Here is a 17,282-nt window from a genome sequence, read left to right as displayed (position 1 = left end):
TTTATGTATTTAAAAACTTCTTATACATATATTTTTGTATCTTGCTTTTATTTTGTTGTTAGATCGTGAGTATTTCCTCAAAAAGTAAAAAAACTTGATTTTGAAAGCTTGTATTAAATTCCGTCAGGAAGGTTGGACACTAAAATTTATGTAATTGATTGTTCCTACTTTTGTTTTTATTTTATTTTATTTATTTTAACTTCTCAATATATATATTATAGTTGATTTTCATGACCCCTTACCGTTCCTCTTCCTCCTCCCTCTCTCCCCTCCCCCCCAATGTCATAACTGTTCACTTGTCTTAAAAAATTCAAGGAATTGTTGTGATTGTTGTGTCTTCTTCCCCTCACCACCCTTCGTTTGTTTGTGTGTTTGTTTACTTATTTTTAGCTCCCACAAATAAGTGAGAACATGTGGTATTTCTCTTTCTGTGCCTGATTATTCCCACTTTTGAAGATACAGGGTGCTTCCATTTTTTATTTCTGTGAGAAAAGTTATAACTAGTTTTTATGCATTAAATTTTTTTTTTTTTTTTTTTAATTAATTCCATGGGCTGCACCTCCAGTAGTAGCTGTTTACATTTCTGTGAATTGTCTAGTTGCTTTGTCTATTTTTAGTGGGGTCTTAATGCTTTTCTTAAAACATTAAGAAATGTTTAGTGTAGCAGCACCCCCCACCCCCCTCCAGAAAATGCTTCTTTACTCAACTGTAGGGTGTTCTAAGAGGGCTTCTAATGTGGAAAAGAGCAGTGGACAGGGAGTCAGGACACTTGGAATCTGGTTTCTAAGCTTGGTCTTTGGCCTCTTTGGCCTTAAGTCACAGTTTTTGGTTCTCAGTTTTTTAATTTATAATGGCTCTAAGGATTCCTCTAGATCTAAAATAAAAACTGTGAGAGTTCTTCAGGCAGGCCTTTCCTGAGAAGTAGATAACTACTGTTTTTAAGTGGTTTTGATTAATTTGACCTGGAAGTTGCATGGATGGCTTGAGAATACTGTGCATTCAGTAAATACACATTATTTTGCTGTTTCAGAAAAATGTCTTTTTTTCGTGTGTAAAATAGTACTGTGTAAAATAATTGATTTGTATGTAACAGGATCCACACAGTCTGTAATAGCAAGTGGTAAATTATGATTTTTTTTTTTTTTTTAAAGATGACCGATAAGGGGATCTTAACCCTTGACTTGGTGTTGTCATCACCATGCTCAGCCAGTGAGTGAACCGGCCATCCCTATGTGGGATCCGAACCCGGGGCCTTGGTGTTATCAGCACCGCACTCTACCGAGTGAGCCACAGGCCGGCCCTAAATTATGATTTAAAATCTCTTTTAAAACATAACAATTCCCACTTTTCATACTATTTGTTGAGGAAACTGGGTAATTGGCCTTCAGAATTTAGGAAGCTATTAAAGTATTCCTATATTTAAAAATATAAGTATTGCTGGGTTGGCCCGTGGCTCACTCGGGAGAGTGGTGCTGAGAACACCAAGGCCACGGGTTCAGATCCCATATAGGGATGGCCAGTTAGCTCACTGGGTGAGCATGGTGCTGACAACACCAAGTCAAGGGTTAAGATCCCCTTACCGGTTGTCTTTTTTTATTTAAAAAAAATTAAAAAAAAATATATATATATATGTTTATGGAAATATTGCTAACTGAATGCCTGGTACATAGAATCACCCCAGTATGTTTTTGTTGGATGAGTAAATAAATCAGCTCCCTCAAAAATCAGGCTTTCACTTTCTGAAGATCCTCCCTACTAAGAATGTCACCCTGGTCACTGAAGTGCTTCTGCCTTTTTTTACACCTACTTGCCAAAAATAATGATAATGGCACTCTTTATGCTGGAACTGGCAGGGAGCTGGTTTGGCCTGATTTAAAGTAAGTTAAATGTACATTTTATGGTGGTCTTGCGTCCTGCAGAATACATTGTTTAGCCACTGATCTTCTCACTTCCTTCCCTAGCTTGTTCTTTTGGCACATTAGCCCTGGAAGGGCAGTAACTGCACTGTGAAGCTTGCCCTGAATTAGGAGAGTTTAGTGTGGTAGGCATTAGAGAAATCATATTCCCGGAAAGTTTAAGCACTGATAATAAAACACTTGGAGGGTGGAATAAAATGGGCAAGTGGGGGAAGGAATGAAATCGGGGAGCAAATAGGATAAAATATGTGAAATGATTTATTATAGTAGTTTTTATTGTATTTTTTAATGGAGGAGCACAAAAATGTGTTCTCTTCAACTTTTTGTATAACGTGATAGGTTAAATTTATTTACAGATAAATAAAAGCCTGGGGAGACAGATACTTTAGGAACAAAAAATTTTTAAACCTAGGTTAGAAGATGGATCTTTGAAATTTCTCCTCCCACAGTGGAGAAGAAGGTATGTCCTTGTGAAAAATTGGAACATGTCACTTGTTTCCTTTTTTCTATTCTTGGCATTCACTTTTTTTTCTAGTGGTCATTTCATTCTCATGATGATTTCTAGTAAAAAAAATAGGAGTTTTAAAATTTCATTGGAACATTCCTTTTCTCCTTGTTGTAGGCGTCCAAATTGCAAGTGTGTTGTAGAATTTATCAGGTAAAACCACAGTTTTGTTACAGCTTTTAAAAAATTGACTTTGGATCAAGTGGTAATGAAGTTTTTGGTTTTTGTAGGTCTGCATTACAACTTTTTAAACTGTATTTGGGTTAAGGGAGTCTGGGAAAAAGTTCATCATGCTTCTTTAATGGCAGCACTCAGTGACCTAGTGTTTATTGTATTTTTTTGTTGCTTTTGTTCATTCAGGGGCTGCCTATTGTCAGTTTATGGACATGCTGTTCCCAGGCTCCATTGCCTTGAAGAAAGTGAAATTCCAAGCTAAGCTAGAACATGAATACATCCAGAACTTCAAAATACTACAAGCAGGTTTTAAGAGGATGGGTGTTGACAAAGTAAGTAAATTTTATTCTTTTCATTAAGGTTACTGTTTCTTAACTAATGATTGTTAATAAGGTTACAGATGCTAGCTTATGACTTTGAATGTTTTCTTTTTCTTTTCCCAATTTATATAGTTGCCATTTCTCCAGTTAACATAAAATTTACTGGGAGCAAAGTTTCCTTCTACCCTCCTACCCTCACTCTCTTTGCTGTGTACTATTTTCATTGTCTGTGAAGTTAGTAACTATTTGGAGGTGTCAACCTGTAAATCTATACCAGTGATCTTTAAAAAAAAAAAAATTACTATTTAGTCTCTGTTTGAGATCTAACACTATTAATCTCTGGATTTACTTCTGTAAAGCATACTGTGCGTTAGAATAAGTAGTTCCCGTAGAGAAGACTCTAGAAATACTTTTTATAGTAGGGTACAAAGAGAATCCCTGGTGGGTGGAGGGAAGCTCCTCCTCTGCCCCCAAGGTTATTTGAAGGTACCAGAAACAGGGTCCACTAGGCTTCATTAGCACAAATATTACTCTGTTTTAGCAGTTAATAGGTTATTATAAAATTAAGCAGGTTTTTTTTTTTTTTTCCTCTTCTTTAGAAGGGTTTATCATTTTAAGCCATTTTGGGGGGAACTTTTTTTTGGTAAAGCTTATAACATCCTCTAATTATATTGCTGGTTTGTCTGGTTTTTATTTATTTTGAAATCAGTCTTATTTTTATTTTAGGTTTGTCTCTGTACAATGTATAAAATAATCGTTTATATTATAAAAATATCATTTATTTTCCAGGTGTAGTTTAAATAAGTGTAGCTTGTATACAATAATTTTTCTATTCCTTTTTTGGAATTACATTTTATTATCTTGAATATGGAAAGTTTCTAAAGTATATAAAAGTAGAGAGAGTATAGAGAGAGTAGTGTGATGATCCCCCATGTACCTCAACAATAATCATGACCAGTTTTGTTTTAGCTCTATCTCTATCCCATCCTGTGTACTCCTGGGTATTTTGAAATGAGTCCAGACATAATGTTTTATTTGTAAATGTTTCAGTGGCGTACAAAGTAATTTTAAAAAATTTATTTGTCAGAGGGGTGGATATAGTTTAGATTATCCCACATATTCTTTAAAAAAAAAAAAAAAAATTGGTGGGGTGCAGCTGGCCGGTGTGCTGATCGGAACCCTTGACCTTGGTATTACAAGGCATATATTCTTTTTTATAATAGATAACGTTGCAACTGCAATCCTTGGAGATTAAAAGATAGTTAAGCTCTTGCTGGCACCTTAGTATTTGAAGTAATACCTGGTATCAGTATTCTTGTACAATAAAAAAAATCTTACAGGGTCTTTAAGTATGTTTTAATAGGATTGGAATTACTTAAAAATCATGTCATTTTGTAGAAATCTGTCTTGGGACTTACTCTGCAACTTGACTTATTTTCAAGTCAGAATTTTCTGTAAGACAGCTTATTGTAGACGTATGTGGTTGGTTTGTGGCCATGCAAGCTACATGGAAGATTTACTCTTTGTATTGTAATGAGATTTGTATTGTGTCTTGGGATGTGTTTGGATGTGTGTATGTGACTTACATGATACTTGTTTCCTTTCTGTTTTTGATTCCTTTTCATAATCGGAGGCGGTGGAGAAGGGTTGGTAAGTGTAGGTACTCTAGTGAAGGCATACGAAATAAAACTTGCTCTATAAATTTCTAGGGGTTTAGCACTAAGTTCTCTAAGATTTTTTTTCTCCTTTTGGCAGAGCTTTATACTGATTTGATGGATGGTCAAGTTTGATGCTTGCCAAAAGCCTCTCGCTTTGGGCTAAACAGTCTTGATTTTTTTCTGCAGATAATTCCTGTGGACAAATTAGTAAAGGGAAAGTTTCAGGACAATTTTGAATTCGTTCAGTGGTTCAAGAAGTTTTTTGATGCAAACTATGATGGAAAAGACTATGACCCTGTAGCTGCCAGACAAGGTCAAGAAACTGCAGTGGCTCCCTCCCTTGTTGCTCCAGCTCTGAATAAACCGAAGAAACCTCTCAGCTCTAGCAGTGCAGGTAAAAAAAAAAAAAGAGAGACATTACTTTCAAATAATAGTATTCCAAGAATTCATTCATTCAACATTCAATCAGAATTGTAATTTTTATTATTTTTTATTTTTTATTTTTTTATTGAATCATAATTGATTGTACATCTTTTTGGGATTCATTGTTGACATATGTTGATCAAATCAATATTACTAGTCTGTATATTGTTACCAGTTGTACTTATTCTTTATGCCTCTTGTCCAATCTCTCCCTGTCCCCTTCCCCTCCCCCCTCCCACCACTGATAACCCTAGATTTCTTCTCTCCCTCTGAAAAAGTAATGGTTACCCTGTTGAGATTTGTTCCCAGATGATCTGTCCAATGATGAGAGGTGTGTTCAGGTCCCCAATATTATCACAGAGCAGATGCTTCTTCTGTCATTCTGGAATGGGCTTTGTGGAGAGAGACATTCTCTTCTTTTCTTTGGTCTCTGCTGGTGACTCTCCTTGTGTCAGTGTACTCCAGTGGTTGGTGGACCATCTGTTGGTGGTTGTAATGTCTAGTCACTTTCGTGGCAGCCGTGGTCATTGTGGTAGCTGTGGTGGGCCACCCATGTGGACCTGATGTTTTTGGCATGCTCCTTAGCGCTGGTGGTGTGCCTGGTCATGGGGGGCGAGTCTGGTCCCTGGCTCGATGCCTTGGGCCCCTGGGCAGGGCCTCGAGGCACTGGCAGTGTGCCGGGTTGTGGGCACAGGGTCCGGTCCAAACCACAATTTTTTAAGTAGCCACAGGCTTATGGAGTTTAAGAAACATAATCCCAGACATGTGGCAGTAGCATGGAATCTGGCATCAGGCATATCTGTGTATGTTCTTAGGTTCCTATTGCCTTGTATAAGGCACTTCAACTCTGCCCCACAATTTCCTCCAGTATGAAATGGGAATTTTGTTTTTTTTTTTGGGTGACTGGCCAATATAGAAATAGGAATTTAATACTTGCCTGAGAGGGTTGTTTTTGAGGTCTGAATGAATTATTGTATGCAGTTTTGCCAAAGCTCTTTAGTTGTATGAAATAGAAATCCCTCAAGCTAGCTCACATAGTTGGTTCTGCATTTTATAGAACCCCAGGATGGGAAGTTAAAACCAGACCCGAACTCCCAGGACCTGAAGGAACTTTCTAGGTCTCTCAGGGACTGCTCTTGGCTGTTTGCATCATTTTGTCTGCAGACCAGCTTTCTGTGCTTACTTACAGTTTCCCTGCCCTCCCTAGAACTTTAGCTAGCAAGTGGCTTTGGCATGCTATGGTGCTAGCAGAGTCTGGGAGGCAGAGGGAGGCTGTTTGTAGAGACCTTCTTGAAAAGGTATTGGATTGATAGGATTCCCAGGATGTGTTTGCAGTAGTACATTCATAGGACATGTGTGTAGTTTGTGGCAGGGTAGATGTTCTACAGGTGGGAATTCCTCCTTTTCCAGAAGATGTCAAGAACATTAGTTAAGGTCCCATGGTACCTTGAGAGAGGGCGATCCATATGGTAGGTAGAGAGGGTTGGTTGAGTACTTTGGTAATAGCTTTATGGAGATTTGATTCACATGCTATACATTTCACCCACTTAAAGTGTACAATTCAGTAGTTTTTAGTGTATTCAAAGAGTTGTGTTACCGTTACCACAGTCACTTTTAGAACATTTTCATCACCCACAGAAGAAACCTCATGTGTAGCAATCACTTACCATTTTCCCCCAACTCTTTCCCCTTTCTCCCAGACCTAGGCAACCACTAACCTACCTTCCGTCTCTGTGAATTTGCCTATTCTGGACATTTCATATAAATGGAATCTCAGAATATGTGGTCTTTTGTGTCTGGCTTCTTTCACTTAGTATAATGTTTCCGAGGTTCATCCATGCTCTGACATGTATCAGTACTTTATTCCTTCTTATTGCTGAGTAATATTCCATTGTATGGCTATACCTTATTTTATTTATTCATCAGTTGATGGGTCACTTGGGTTGTTTTCACTTTTTGGCTATTATGAATAATGTTGCTGTGAACATTCATGTACAGTTTGTGTGTGGACATGTTCATGTCTCTTGGGTATATACTGGGGCAGAATTACTGGTAAACTTGGTAACTGTATTTCACGTTTTGCAAGCCACCTATTTTCCAAAGTGGCTGAACCATTTATATTCCCATCAGCAGTGAGGGTTTCAATTTTTCCAGATAATTGAGTACTTTTATTCTTTAGCTGTTTAGAATGGGGATCTGCATAGATGACTGCATTTCATATTTCCTGTGAGTTGAGTAGGGTCTTGCATTAAGCATTTAGTCTTCAGGATAAACGTATACTAGAGAGAGCATCCAGATGAAATGCCTGTTAACTGTGGGTGAAAGGCCTTATGGTTATAGAGTTTGGGGTGTCAGGAAGAGTAGATATTTCTGAGCCTGATATAATGTACAAGCTTTACAAAATAATTGGTAAATGAATAAATAAAATTATGAATGATAAATTTACTTTAAGGTAGCTCATTCTTGATTGTTTTAACTTGTAGATAGGTTGGCCCCTTTACTTATTCTTCCTTGTCTTTGTCTGCTTTTGGGTATAAATACTGAGAGAGGTCTGTAAATCCTAGTGAGTGAGATGCTTTTCTCTCCTGACCCTTCTAAATAGCTTCTAAAAGGTGTGCAAAGATAGTGGTTTGTAAGATACAGGTTGGTAAGAGCAGGCTTTATTATCCTTATGGACTCCTTCCTTCTTCCAGTCCAGGGAGTCTGAGGTTATGAGTTAGGAGGGCTTTAACTTTGCAGATGGTACCTGCCAGCAGCTGGGACTTTGAGCTCACTCCAGTTGTAAAGTTGGGCTTTGCTCCGTGAAACTGCCCTGTTTGTGGATTTGGTTGGAGCTTGGTTAAGGTAGATCATCTGTATGCACCAGAACATCTGTACTTCTTTCAGATGATAGTCCTGCTCACCGCAGCGGAGAAAAGACCCCACTGAAGGACTTACTGCCAGCACAAAAGATCGTGGCTGAAATTGGTATTTAACTCTGCTGCCAGGATAAAAACCACGTTAGGCAATGTGGGGGTGTTGTCTTGTGTGCTGGGGCTCTCTAGCATTGGTTCTTGTTACCTCACACCTGTGGAAGGCAGCTGGTCACACCTCCCCTTGTTGTCTTGTGGATTTTTGTTTTTCGTCTTTGAAATTTCTCCTCCTCAGAAACCTCTGCTCCTCTCAGCTCCACAGAGGCCCATTTCAACACAGAGAACTACTGCGACTCCTAAGGCTGGCCCTGGGGGGGTGCGGAAGAACCCTGGTATGGGCAACGGGGACGACGAAGCTGCCGAATTGATGCAGCAGGTAGGCACCTCCCGGGTCTGGGACGTGAGTCACCTTGGGGGGCAGGCCACTTGCTGCAGTGACCAAGGGAGGCTTGTCTGTGTTTTTAGGGGAAGACCTGCCTTTTCTGTTTGCCAGAGCAGTCCTCATAACAAATGTGAGCGCTTCGGGTGTTGGGTGGGGAGTGAGAGCCTGGGGTGGAGGTAGAAGAGGAGGGTTGGGTATTTCTGAGCTCTCTTAGTGTGGCTGAAACCTGTGTCTGTTTGGAAACTAGATCTTGGAAGAGAGCCCTGATGAATGTTTCTGGAACATTGTCAGGGTTCTCTGGGAATTAAAGAGTGAAAGATAAAGGAGGATTCCTGTCTGAATAATTTTTTAAAAAGTATCCCACAATCTCTGCAGAGTCCTGAAGTTTCTTGAGATTGGAATTGAGAGTGGAACTGGTAGAAAGCCTATTATTGCTCTTCTGGTTCTATTCTTAACAGTTCAGTGATTTGAAAAGTCGTCTTCAGGATTAACTGTCCTTAAGGTACTTGTCAGAGGTCTCTGTGGAGCAGAATACATTTTAGACTTTTAGACATTTTCTTACTAATCCTTGTAGTTGTTTCATTTTGTTTGCTTTTGGATGATTCTTGTGATTAATTCCATTTTAAAAATCTGGCATGCTCTGTGATTTCAGTGAGTTTGGGATTGAACCCTTATACTTTCCTAAAAGCCAAGTCCTAAAACTCTGGGGGAAGTGACCTCACCTTAATGCACAACCTCTCGTGACCCAGACCTATGCTCCTAGGAGATCAGGATGAGGAGAGCCTGCCCCCAAATCCCATTTTGTTTTTTTCATTCCTTCATTTGTATTTTTTTTTTTTTTTGGGTGGCTGGTGGGTATGGACATCTGAACCCCTGACCTTGGTGTTATAACATCACACTCTAACCAACTGAGCTATCATTCTTTCTTTAGTGTGTGCCCCATGGCCTAAGGTGCCTTGGGAGTGTTGATGTGACTAGGTCACCCACCCCATCCTTGGAGTCAGTGTGGTGACTTGAGTACCCTCTAGGCATTGTTGCTGTGAAGTACAGATGTCCTGGAGAATAAGAAGACTTCCCTGAAACTATTTCGAGGCATGGGTGTACACAGGAAGAAGTTTCAGAGGAAAATATAAGAGAGTAAAGAGTGGTTAATGCCAGCGAGTTGATCTTGTGCTCTCAGGAGAAGACGCACCAGGTTCTGTGCTACTGCTGCTCTCAGCTCAGCTAGTGTCCTGTGTAATGGAGCATGGGCTTTGGGTTACACAGATTTGGGGAGAAGTAAATGTGGCTCTGCCACTTCTACCTGGGCCAAGTCAGTCAACTTCTGAGCTTACTGCCTCACGTGTGAAGTGGGGCTAATCGTTTGCTCGTGGTAGTTGAGCAGATGACGTGCTGATGTCAAGTGCCTGGAATGGTGCTTGATACCAACACAATTGGGATAAATAGCAGTGGATAAAAGACAGTTGTGATTATTATGGTTCTTGTCCAGAATCTTGACAGAGTGGAATAGATTTGAGGTACTCTTTAAAAGTTCATAGGAATCAGACTTCTTTTTTTTTTGGCTTGTGTATAAGTAACATGCGTGAATGTGCATAACAAAAATAACAAAAATATCTAGCATTTTTAGAGTGCTTATGCCATGCACTGTCTGAGCACCTTAATTTCACTTTTATGGTAACCCTGTGAGGTTTTAAAGATATGGACAGTGTGCCTTGGAGAGTTAAATAACTCGAGCTAGAGTTTGAGCCCATTGGGAAATTGAGGAGGAGGTTGTGTGACTTATCTACAGTATACAGAAGGTTCTTTTTTTTGAACCCACTGTTGGAAATTGTAATTGTTCATCAAATAATTACTCTGGGCAGATTGCTGCTAAGCATTGGAGAGAATACTGAGGCATGGAAGACCTGGCCTTGGCCTAGAGTGGGTGTTTGATGTAGTTGGAGATTTACTCGGTGCCAGCCTGTGATCAAGTCCCGGACTAGGAGCACACAAAGCAGGAGCCACAGGTCTTGCAGGGGAGGGGGTGGTTGGAGTATAGGGAAGCCTCCTTCCATGAGGAGGTGACCAGAATTAACTGGTTTGGATGCTCAGTGCAGTAGAACTTCAGCAGTTGAGGTTGGGAGTGGTTGTAGTTTTGAAGAGAAGGTTTGGAACTTTCTGTGTGGTTGTGTCTTTACTGTGGAAGGCTGGGAGGCTGAGGTTGCATAGGCTGAAATCTCACTAACCAGATACTTCATTGATCCTAGAAGGCTGGGCTGAAACACTCATACCCAGTTTGTCTAGCCTTTCAACAGAAGTACTGTGTTTGGCCTGCCCAAGGCTTGTTTGTTTGTTTGTATTTATTTATTTATATTTATTTTTAAAATATGAAGGATTTTAGGCTTTCTTCAGGTTACCAAAGCCCTTACCACACCCTGTTACTGACTCTCTGGGCTCCTTTACATTATCTTTCTGGATCTCTGCAAGTATTTGAATTTGTAGTCCTTGATAAATGTGGAAATAGAGCCAGATGTGCTTGTTAGGCTAATAGAAAAACAGTGTGTTCTATACAAAGTGCCTTGTAGTGTTCATATTCTTGGGAGATCTGCAACGATTCCATATTTTTAAGTCATCCTGGAGAAATTGACTTTCGGTTGATTTTAGTCCAAAGCATTCATTCTATAGAAATGGAATGCAAGCCAGAAATGTGAGGCACATATGTAACATTAAATTTTCCAGTAGCCACATTAAAAAAAAAATTATTTTTTCAAAAAACAGGTAAAATTGGGCTGGCCCGGTGGCGCACTGGAGATTGCGCCGCTTGGGAGTGCGGTGGCGCTCCCACTGAGGGTTCGGATCCCATGTGGAGACTGGTTCCGCTCACTGGCTGAGTGCGGTGCGGGCGCAACACCGAGGGTTGCGATCCCGTTACCGGTCAGTAAAAAAGACAAAAAGGAATAAAAAACAAAAAACAAAAAAAAACCCAGGTAAAATTAATTTTAATAACACATTGCCAAATATATCAAAAATAGTATAATTGTAACGTGTAATCAGTACAAATAATTATCAGTGAGATGTTTTACATTCGAAGACTGTACTAGGTCTTTGAAATCTGGTGTGTATTTAATACTTACAGCCTACCTCAGTTCATTGGTCATATTTCAAGGACTTATCCAGCCACATGTGCCTGATGGCTACTGTAATGGCCAGTGCAGGCCTAAAGCATTCTTCCTAGGCTTCTTAGGTTGTAGATATTGCTTTACTACAAGAGAAGGTTTTAAAAGTGGCATTGATTACTAGCCACAGGTTTTTAATAACCTCATCAATAAGCATTTAGAGGAGTGCCAGGTGAAAGCCAGTGATTTATGCATATTTATTGAGTATTTCTTATACATGCTTAGTTATTGAGTGATATCATGGACCATTGCTGCTTTGGTCTTAAAGGTGGGATCCAGAGGACTGGGTGTCTACTTTGGAGGCCTTGATGATTTGTAGGACAGAGAAGGTTTTAATGGGTTTTTGAGGGTGGCACTAGAGAAACACAGGTGTAGAGGTGTAGTTCAAGCCATCATTCCTTTTTAAGCTGTTTGACTTCATTTCTCCTCAGTCACTAATGCCATTAGGCTGTGGTTAGAAGGCCCCTTCCTGGCCTTCCCTGGATCTCTAAAGTAGCTCCTATTGCTGGGGCTGTTCAACTCTTGCCCTTCTTTCCCTTTCTCTTACCCAATTTGGGGCTGTTAGTTTCACTGTAGTCATTCCCTGCTATAAGGCAACATACCACAGCAAATCAGGGGTGGGGAGAATGGGAGAAAATGGATGATTGAGCTTTGCTGGCCACCAGGCCACATTGAAACTTTATATTATTTTTGAAAGTGATTTCTGTGATTGATAAAGGAATAGTGAAAGGCTGTCCAGAGCCTTGATTTTGGCTTGATCGGTTCAGGACTTTGATATGATGAACTTTGGGTTTTTTTTGTGTGTGTGTGTCCTTTTTGAGACCGGCCGCACTGCGCTCAGCCAGTGAGCGCTGTGAGCGCACCGGTCATCCCTATATAGGATCTGAACCCGCGGCAGGAGCGCTGCTGCGCTCCCAGCGCTGCACTCTCCCGAGTGCGCCACTGGCTTGGCCCAGATATGATGAACTTTGAAGTTAGGACTTTGACAAAATCTTCCTGGTGATCCCAGTCACCTGCCCCTTACCTCTGGATGCTTCTTGACTGCAGGTTATGAAGGGGGAGCTTCCTTTCACCCTGAGATGGGACTCGATCCCCTCGGTTGTGTTTGGCTTCTTCCTCAGGCTGTGGGGAAGCTAGATAAGCTGTCGCTCCTGTTTTTGCAACTGTAAGTTCAGAAGGTTGGACTAGATGACTTCTGTGGGGCCTTCGGGCTCTCAGAATTCCCTGCTGCCCAGATGGTTCTCAGTGGCAGCACCTTTGATTTCCTGGCTTGGCCTTCCATGCTGCTCTGTAGCTCTAGCCCATAAATCTAGGTTTTTAGGGTTTTATGCTGTGTGATGCCTTGCAATTTGCATTCAGTGAGGGTTAAATTGAATTCACTTGTCATAGATTTGAATACACAGTACTGAAGATATACTATACATAGAGGACCATGAGAGTTGTTATGACTCTCATAGTTCTTGGCTAGATAGGAGTCCTGGGCTAAGCACTGAGATTTATTTCTTAATATGCTCTTTGTGTGAATCAGAACCCCTCATTGGGGCTTGTGGAGAATCAGACCTTCCCTTTCCATTCACCTCCACATGCAACCAGATGTGGACTTGACTGAGCACTCCTTTGGTAAGGACTTAATATATGATTGTTGACCACCTTGCAAGGCTGGTTTGTGGATTCTGCTTCTGTATTTGTCCCAGGCTTCCCTAGTTTCTTCTCCTTGATCCTTTCTCAGTCCCTGAGAAGTTGCTGCATATTTCAAGGTGTACTCTGCCCTTTCTTGGGAGCAATTATAATCAAGGTTGTCATGAACAAGTCCATGTTTAGCTGAAGGGGCTGAAGAAAATTTACATTATAAAGAGAAGTGGGTTTTTGTCCATTTTAGAGTTTGAGCAAAGACCGCATCTCCTTTTTTTTTTTTTTAAAGATAACCGGTAAGGGGATCTTAACCCTTGAGTTGGTGTTGTCAGCACCATGCTCTCCTAAGTGAGCTAACTGGCCATCCCTATATAGGGATCTGAACCTGTGGCCTTGGTGTTATCAGCACCACGCTCTCCCAAGTGAGCCACAGGCTGGCCCCACATCTCCTTTCGAGTTAGAAGTTTGTCTGATATTTTGTTGGTGTACTAATGCCATGTGTCTCGCCCTTTTTAATGTCTTGTGCAGGTCAACGTATTGAAACTTACTGTCGAAGACTTGGAGAAAGAGAGAGATTTCTACTTTGGAAAGCTACGGAACATTGAACTGATTTGCCAGGAGAACGAGGGGGAAAATGACCCTGTATTGCAGAGGATTGTAGACATTCTGTATGCCACAGATGTACGTGTTGAGATGGGGATATTTTCTTTCCGTTTTGCTATCTAGGAGAAAATGTTTTATTTAGTTGGTTTCGGCAAACTTTGTGCTGATGCTTGTTGTATTCCAGTGTTATTATTCATGAAAAGACTTCATCTTTGACCCCTCACAGTCAGCCAGAGGACACCTCTGCCCAGCTTCAACCTCTGCTGTGAGGACTGTGAGCCTTTGAGGAAGGAATAGGACAAGGAGGTGGCTGGCTTGCCAGGCTTCTTTGGTTTGTGGTCACTGATGGGAGATGAGTGCCACAAAATGTTTAGCCAGAAGCACTCTCCTCATCCCCATTCCACCCCTCCCCCTGTAGCTTGGCTCCCTTAGCTTGAGGTGCTGCCTCCATTTTATCAGGGCATGCCCTGGAGAACCAGGCAAACGGTCCCTTTTTTGAGGTCTGCTGCAACAGCTGTTGGTGTGCCTTTGCTCCTTCCTCCGAGGAGATTGCCTGGCTCCCATTCTCTCAAAGTACATTGTAAGCAAGTTCCTTTGGATCCATTTTTATTACACAGCCAGATCTGATATTAATCATGACATATTAGCTGATCAGGGAAGGCTGATTTTCTCTAGATTTAGGATTTGGTATCTTGCTGTGTCCACTGTTTAATGGTTGTATTTATAATTCTTCTGCATGCCTAGCAAGGTCTGTATGATCAAACTACAAACTATTTGTAGTATGCATAGCACTATACAAATACACATATAAGGTAATAATGCTGTTATTATCACTGTCCTCAACATTTCTTGTGAATTTCAGGGAATTAAGACAGATGACTGAAAAGCTGATAATTTGTTCAATAAGTCCTTATTTAGGGCTGGCTCTGTATTAGATAATGAAAACAAAGATGATGAAGATATAGGGGTCCCTAGTCTATTCTGAGGATTATTTTCGTGGAGTCACATCTTAAATAAATTCAGCTATAAAGATTTAGTTAAAAAACATGAGAAGCCTAATTTTTATGATAGGGTAGTGTAGTCATTCCCTGCTATAAGTACATGCCAGAATGCCCTGGAGTGAGCGTGACTTGGGAGCTACAAATCTGCTCTTTCCTTACACACTCAGTTTTCCCATGCCACTAAGGTTGGGTCCATCTTGTTGCAGGTGTTTTGGTTAAAGCATGGTTCCTAAGTACAACGAAAACATCTTCTTCTCAATAAATTGTCTATACAGCCAGGTTTTGGAAAACTGGCTGTATAGACAATTTATTGAGAAGATGGTGGAGTACTGAAGTTTATGGGGGACTTCAGGGGTTTTTGAGGGTAAATTTTTTTCTTTTTTAAAACAACTTTATTGAGGTATAATTGACGTATAATAAACTACACGTATTTACTATATACATTTGAGGAGATACGTAAAATCATCACCATAATCAAGACAATGTACATATCCGTGACTCCCAAAAGTTTGAGGATAAATTTATGCTCGGTTTTTGCCTTTTGTGAGATGTAGTTCTGCTGTGCAAGAAATAAAATCATGGTCATCTGGCCTGTGTGATTCAATGCCAAGTGTGTAGTAAAACCAGGAAGAACCATTGACTTTGAGAGGCTTTAAATGCGAGGGTACTTCAAAAAGTTTGTGGAAAAATAGAATTAAAGGATGATACAAATCTTTCCACGAACTTTTTGAAATACCCTCATGTGAGGAAAGTAAACCCACAGTAGAAACTGATTCTTCATTCAGTGTTGAGTAATAGCTTTCCCCTTTACATTCTCATTTCAGGAAGGCTTTGTGATACCTGATGAAGGGGGCCCACAGGAGGAACAAGAAGAGTATTAACAGCCTGGAGCAACAGAGCAACATCTGAATTCTTCACTCCGAATCATGTGCTTCACTGTAAAATACTCCCTTTTATTATTCGTAGAGGACTCACTGGTTTCTTTTCATAAGCAAAAAGTACCTCTTCTTAAAGTGCACTTTGCAGAAGTTTCACTCCTTTTCCAATAAGTTTGAGTTAGGAGCTTTTACCTTGTAGCAGAGCAGTATTAACATCTAATTGGTTCACCTGAGGAACAAAGAGGCTGACCATGGGGCTCACGGCGTGAACGCTGGTCACACTGATCGCTGGAGAAGGTGTTATGTAACACACTGAGGTGGCGACCTCCTTAGAGAAATGTAAAGACTGCATTGAATTTTAAGCTAATGTGAAATCCTAGGGGAGAACGTTTTAATAAATAAATGCCTTAAGAGTATTTAAAATATGCTTCCATATCTCAAAATATAAAATGTAATGTGACAGGAGATTTTACGTGTTTGACATTGTGTCTGGGAAGGAAGGGCCAGACCTCGAAACCTTTGGAAACTGCTGTCACAGGCCTTGCAGGGCTGCTTGAATGCTCACAGGCCTAGACTTTGGCCCAAAAGGAAAATTTAAAAAGTTGCTCTTTGAAGCCATTGGGTGTCATTGATCAATGCATGCCTGCTGAGAAGCAAGAGGCATTGTTGCTTGGATGAATAGAGGGTGTGTTTCGGCCCTGAGATGTTTGAGTTGAAGAGCTTGATTTTCATTGAGCATTTCTCTGTTGATTTTTCCAGTTATTCCTGAAATTTCTATGTATTATGTTTTTGGGGAAATGAGGTGTGTCCAGTTTTTTAATCTAACAACTACTTTTGGGGACTTGCCCACATCTCTAGGATTTGAGTGGGGCTTGTGTCCCATTTTACTGTCTTAAGTTTACGTTTAATGTGTTTTCTCTTTCCCCTTGCCCACTGGGGACTCCTCTTTGGCTCCTTAAAGTTTGCTGCTTAGAGTTGAAAGTACAGGGGGCAGGTGCTCATGCTGCAAGTTCTTTCTGGATCTCTGGCAAAGGGAGTGATCAGTGAAGGCTGTCATTACCTTGGGATCTGCAAGGCTCGGGTGTTTTCGGTATCTGCTGTCCACTGCTCTCCACTGTTATCCTAATACTTTGCCAGTGCACTAATCTCTTTGGAGATATAATTAATTAGTGTGTTACTAAATGTTAATTTTCTTTTGCAGAAAATACAATACCATGTCTGAATTAATTATTAGTATTTAAAATATTTCATTCCTTAACTCCCTCATTTACTTTGCCCACGGCCTATTCAGTCCCTTTGTTTGACAGAGTTCTGCAAAATGTGTGTTACTCACTACTGAGATTGTTCAGCCCCTGATGTATTTGTATTGATTTGTTTCTGGTGGTAGCTTGTCCTAAAATGTGTGTAGAAAGCAAGTATTTTATGATAAAACTGTTGTGTAGTGCATGCTCTGTGTTGTATTCAGAGGAAAACCCAGATTCAGTGATTAACAATGCCAAAAAATGCAAGTAACTAGCCATTGTTCAAATGACAGTGGTGCTATTTCTCTTTTGTGGCCTTTCAGACTTTTGTTGCCCTAAAATTCCATTTTATTGGGAACCCGTTTTCCACCTGGTCTTTCTTGACAGGGTTTTTTTCTACTTTAAACAGTTTCTAAATAAAATTCTGTATTTCAAGAGTGTCATGTCTTCCGAAATTTGTCTTACCCTGGGTGTATGCTTTT

The 17,282-nt window shown here is 40.4% G+C and overlaps 1 protein-coding gene across 1 annotated transcript; it reads left to right on the top strand.

Moving 5' to 3' along the window:
• Positions 1 to 2,744: 2,744 nt before the first annotated feature.
• On the top strand, positions 2,745 to 17,239 carry LOC103582011 (microtubule-associated protein RP/EB family member 1-like; the record flags this gene model as incomplete). The annotated part of the gene is made up of 5 exons (XM_008563704.1): positions 2,745 to 2,927; positions 4,760 to 4,967; positions 8,163 to 8,284; positions 13,606 to 13,758; positions 15,506 to 17,239. Coding segments are annotated over 5 exons (723 nt in total), but the record flags the coding sequence as incomplete, so codon positions are not given.
• Between the last annotated feature and the right edge of the window lie 43 nt (positions 17,240 to 17,282).

Source organism: Galeopterus variegatus, unplaced genomic scaffold (assembly GCF_000696425.1).
Source record: "Galeopterus variegatus unplaced genomic scaffold, G_variegatus-3.0.2 Scaffold14612, whole genome shotgun sequence".
Classification (NCBI taxonomy): Eukaryota; Metazoa; Chordata; class Mammalia; order Dermoptera; family Cynocephalidae; genus Galeopterus; species Galeopterus variegatus.
The sequence above is the reverse complement of the archived record's forward strand: the minus strand, read 5'-3'. Positions and strand labels throughout refer to the sequence as shown.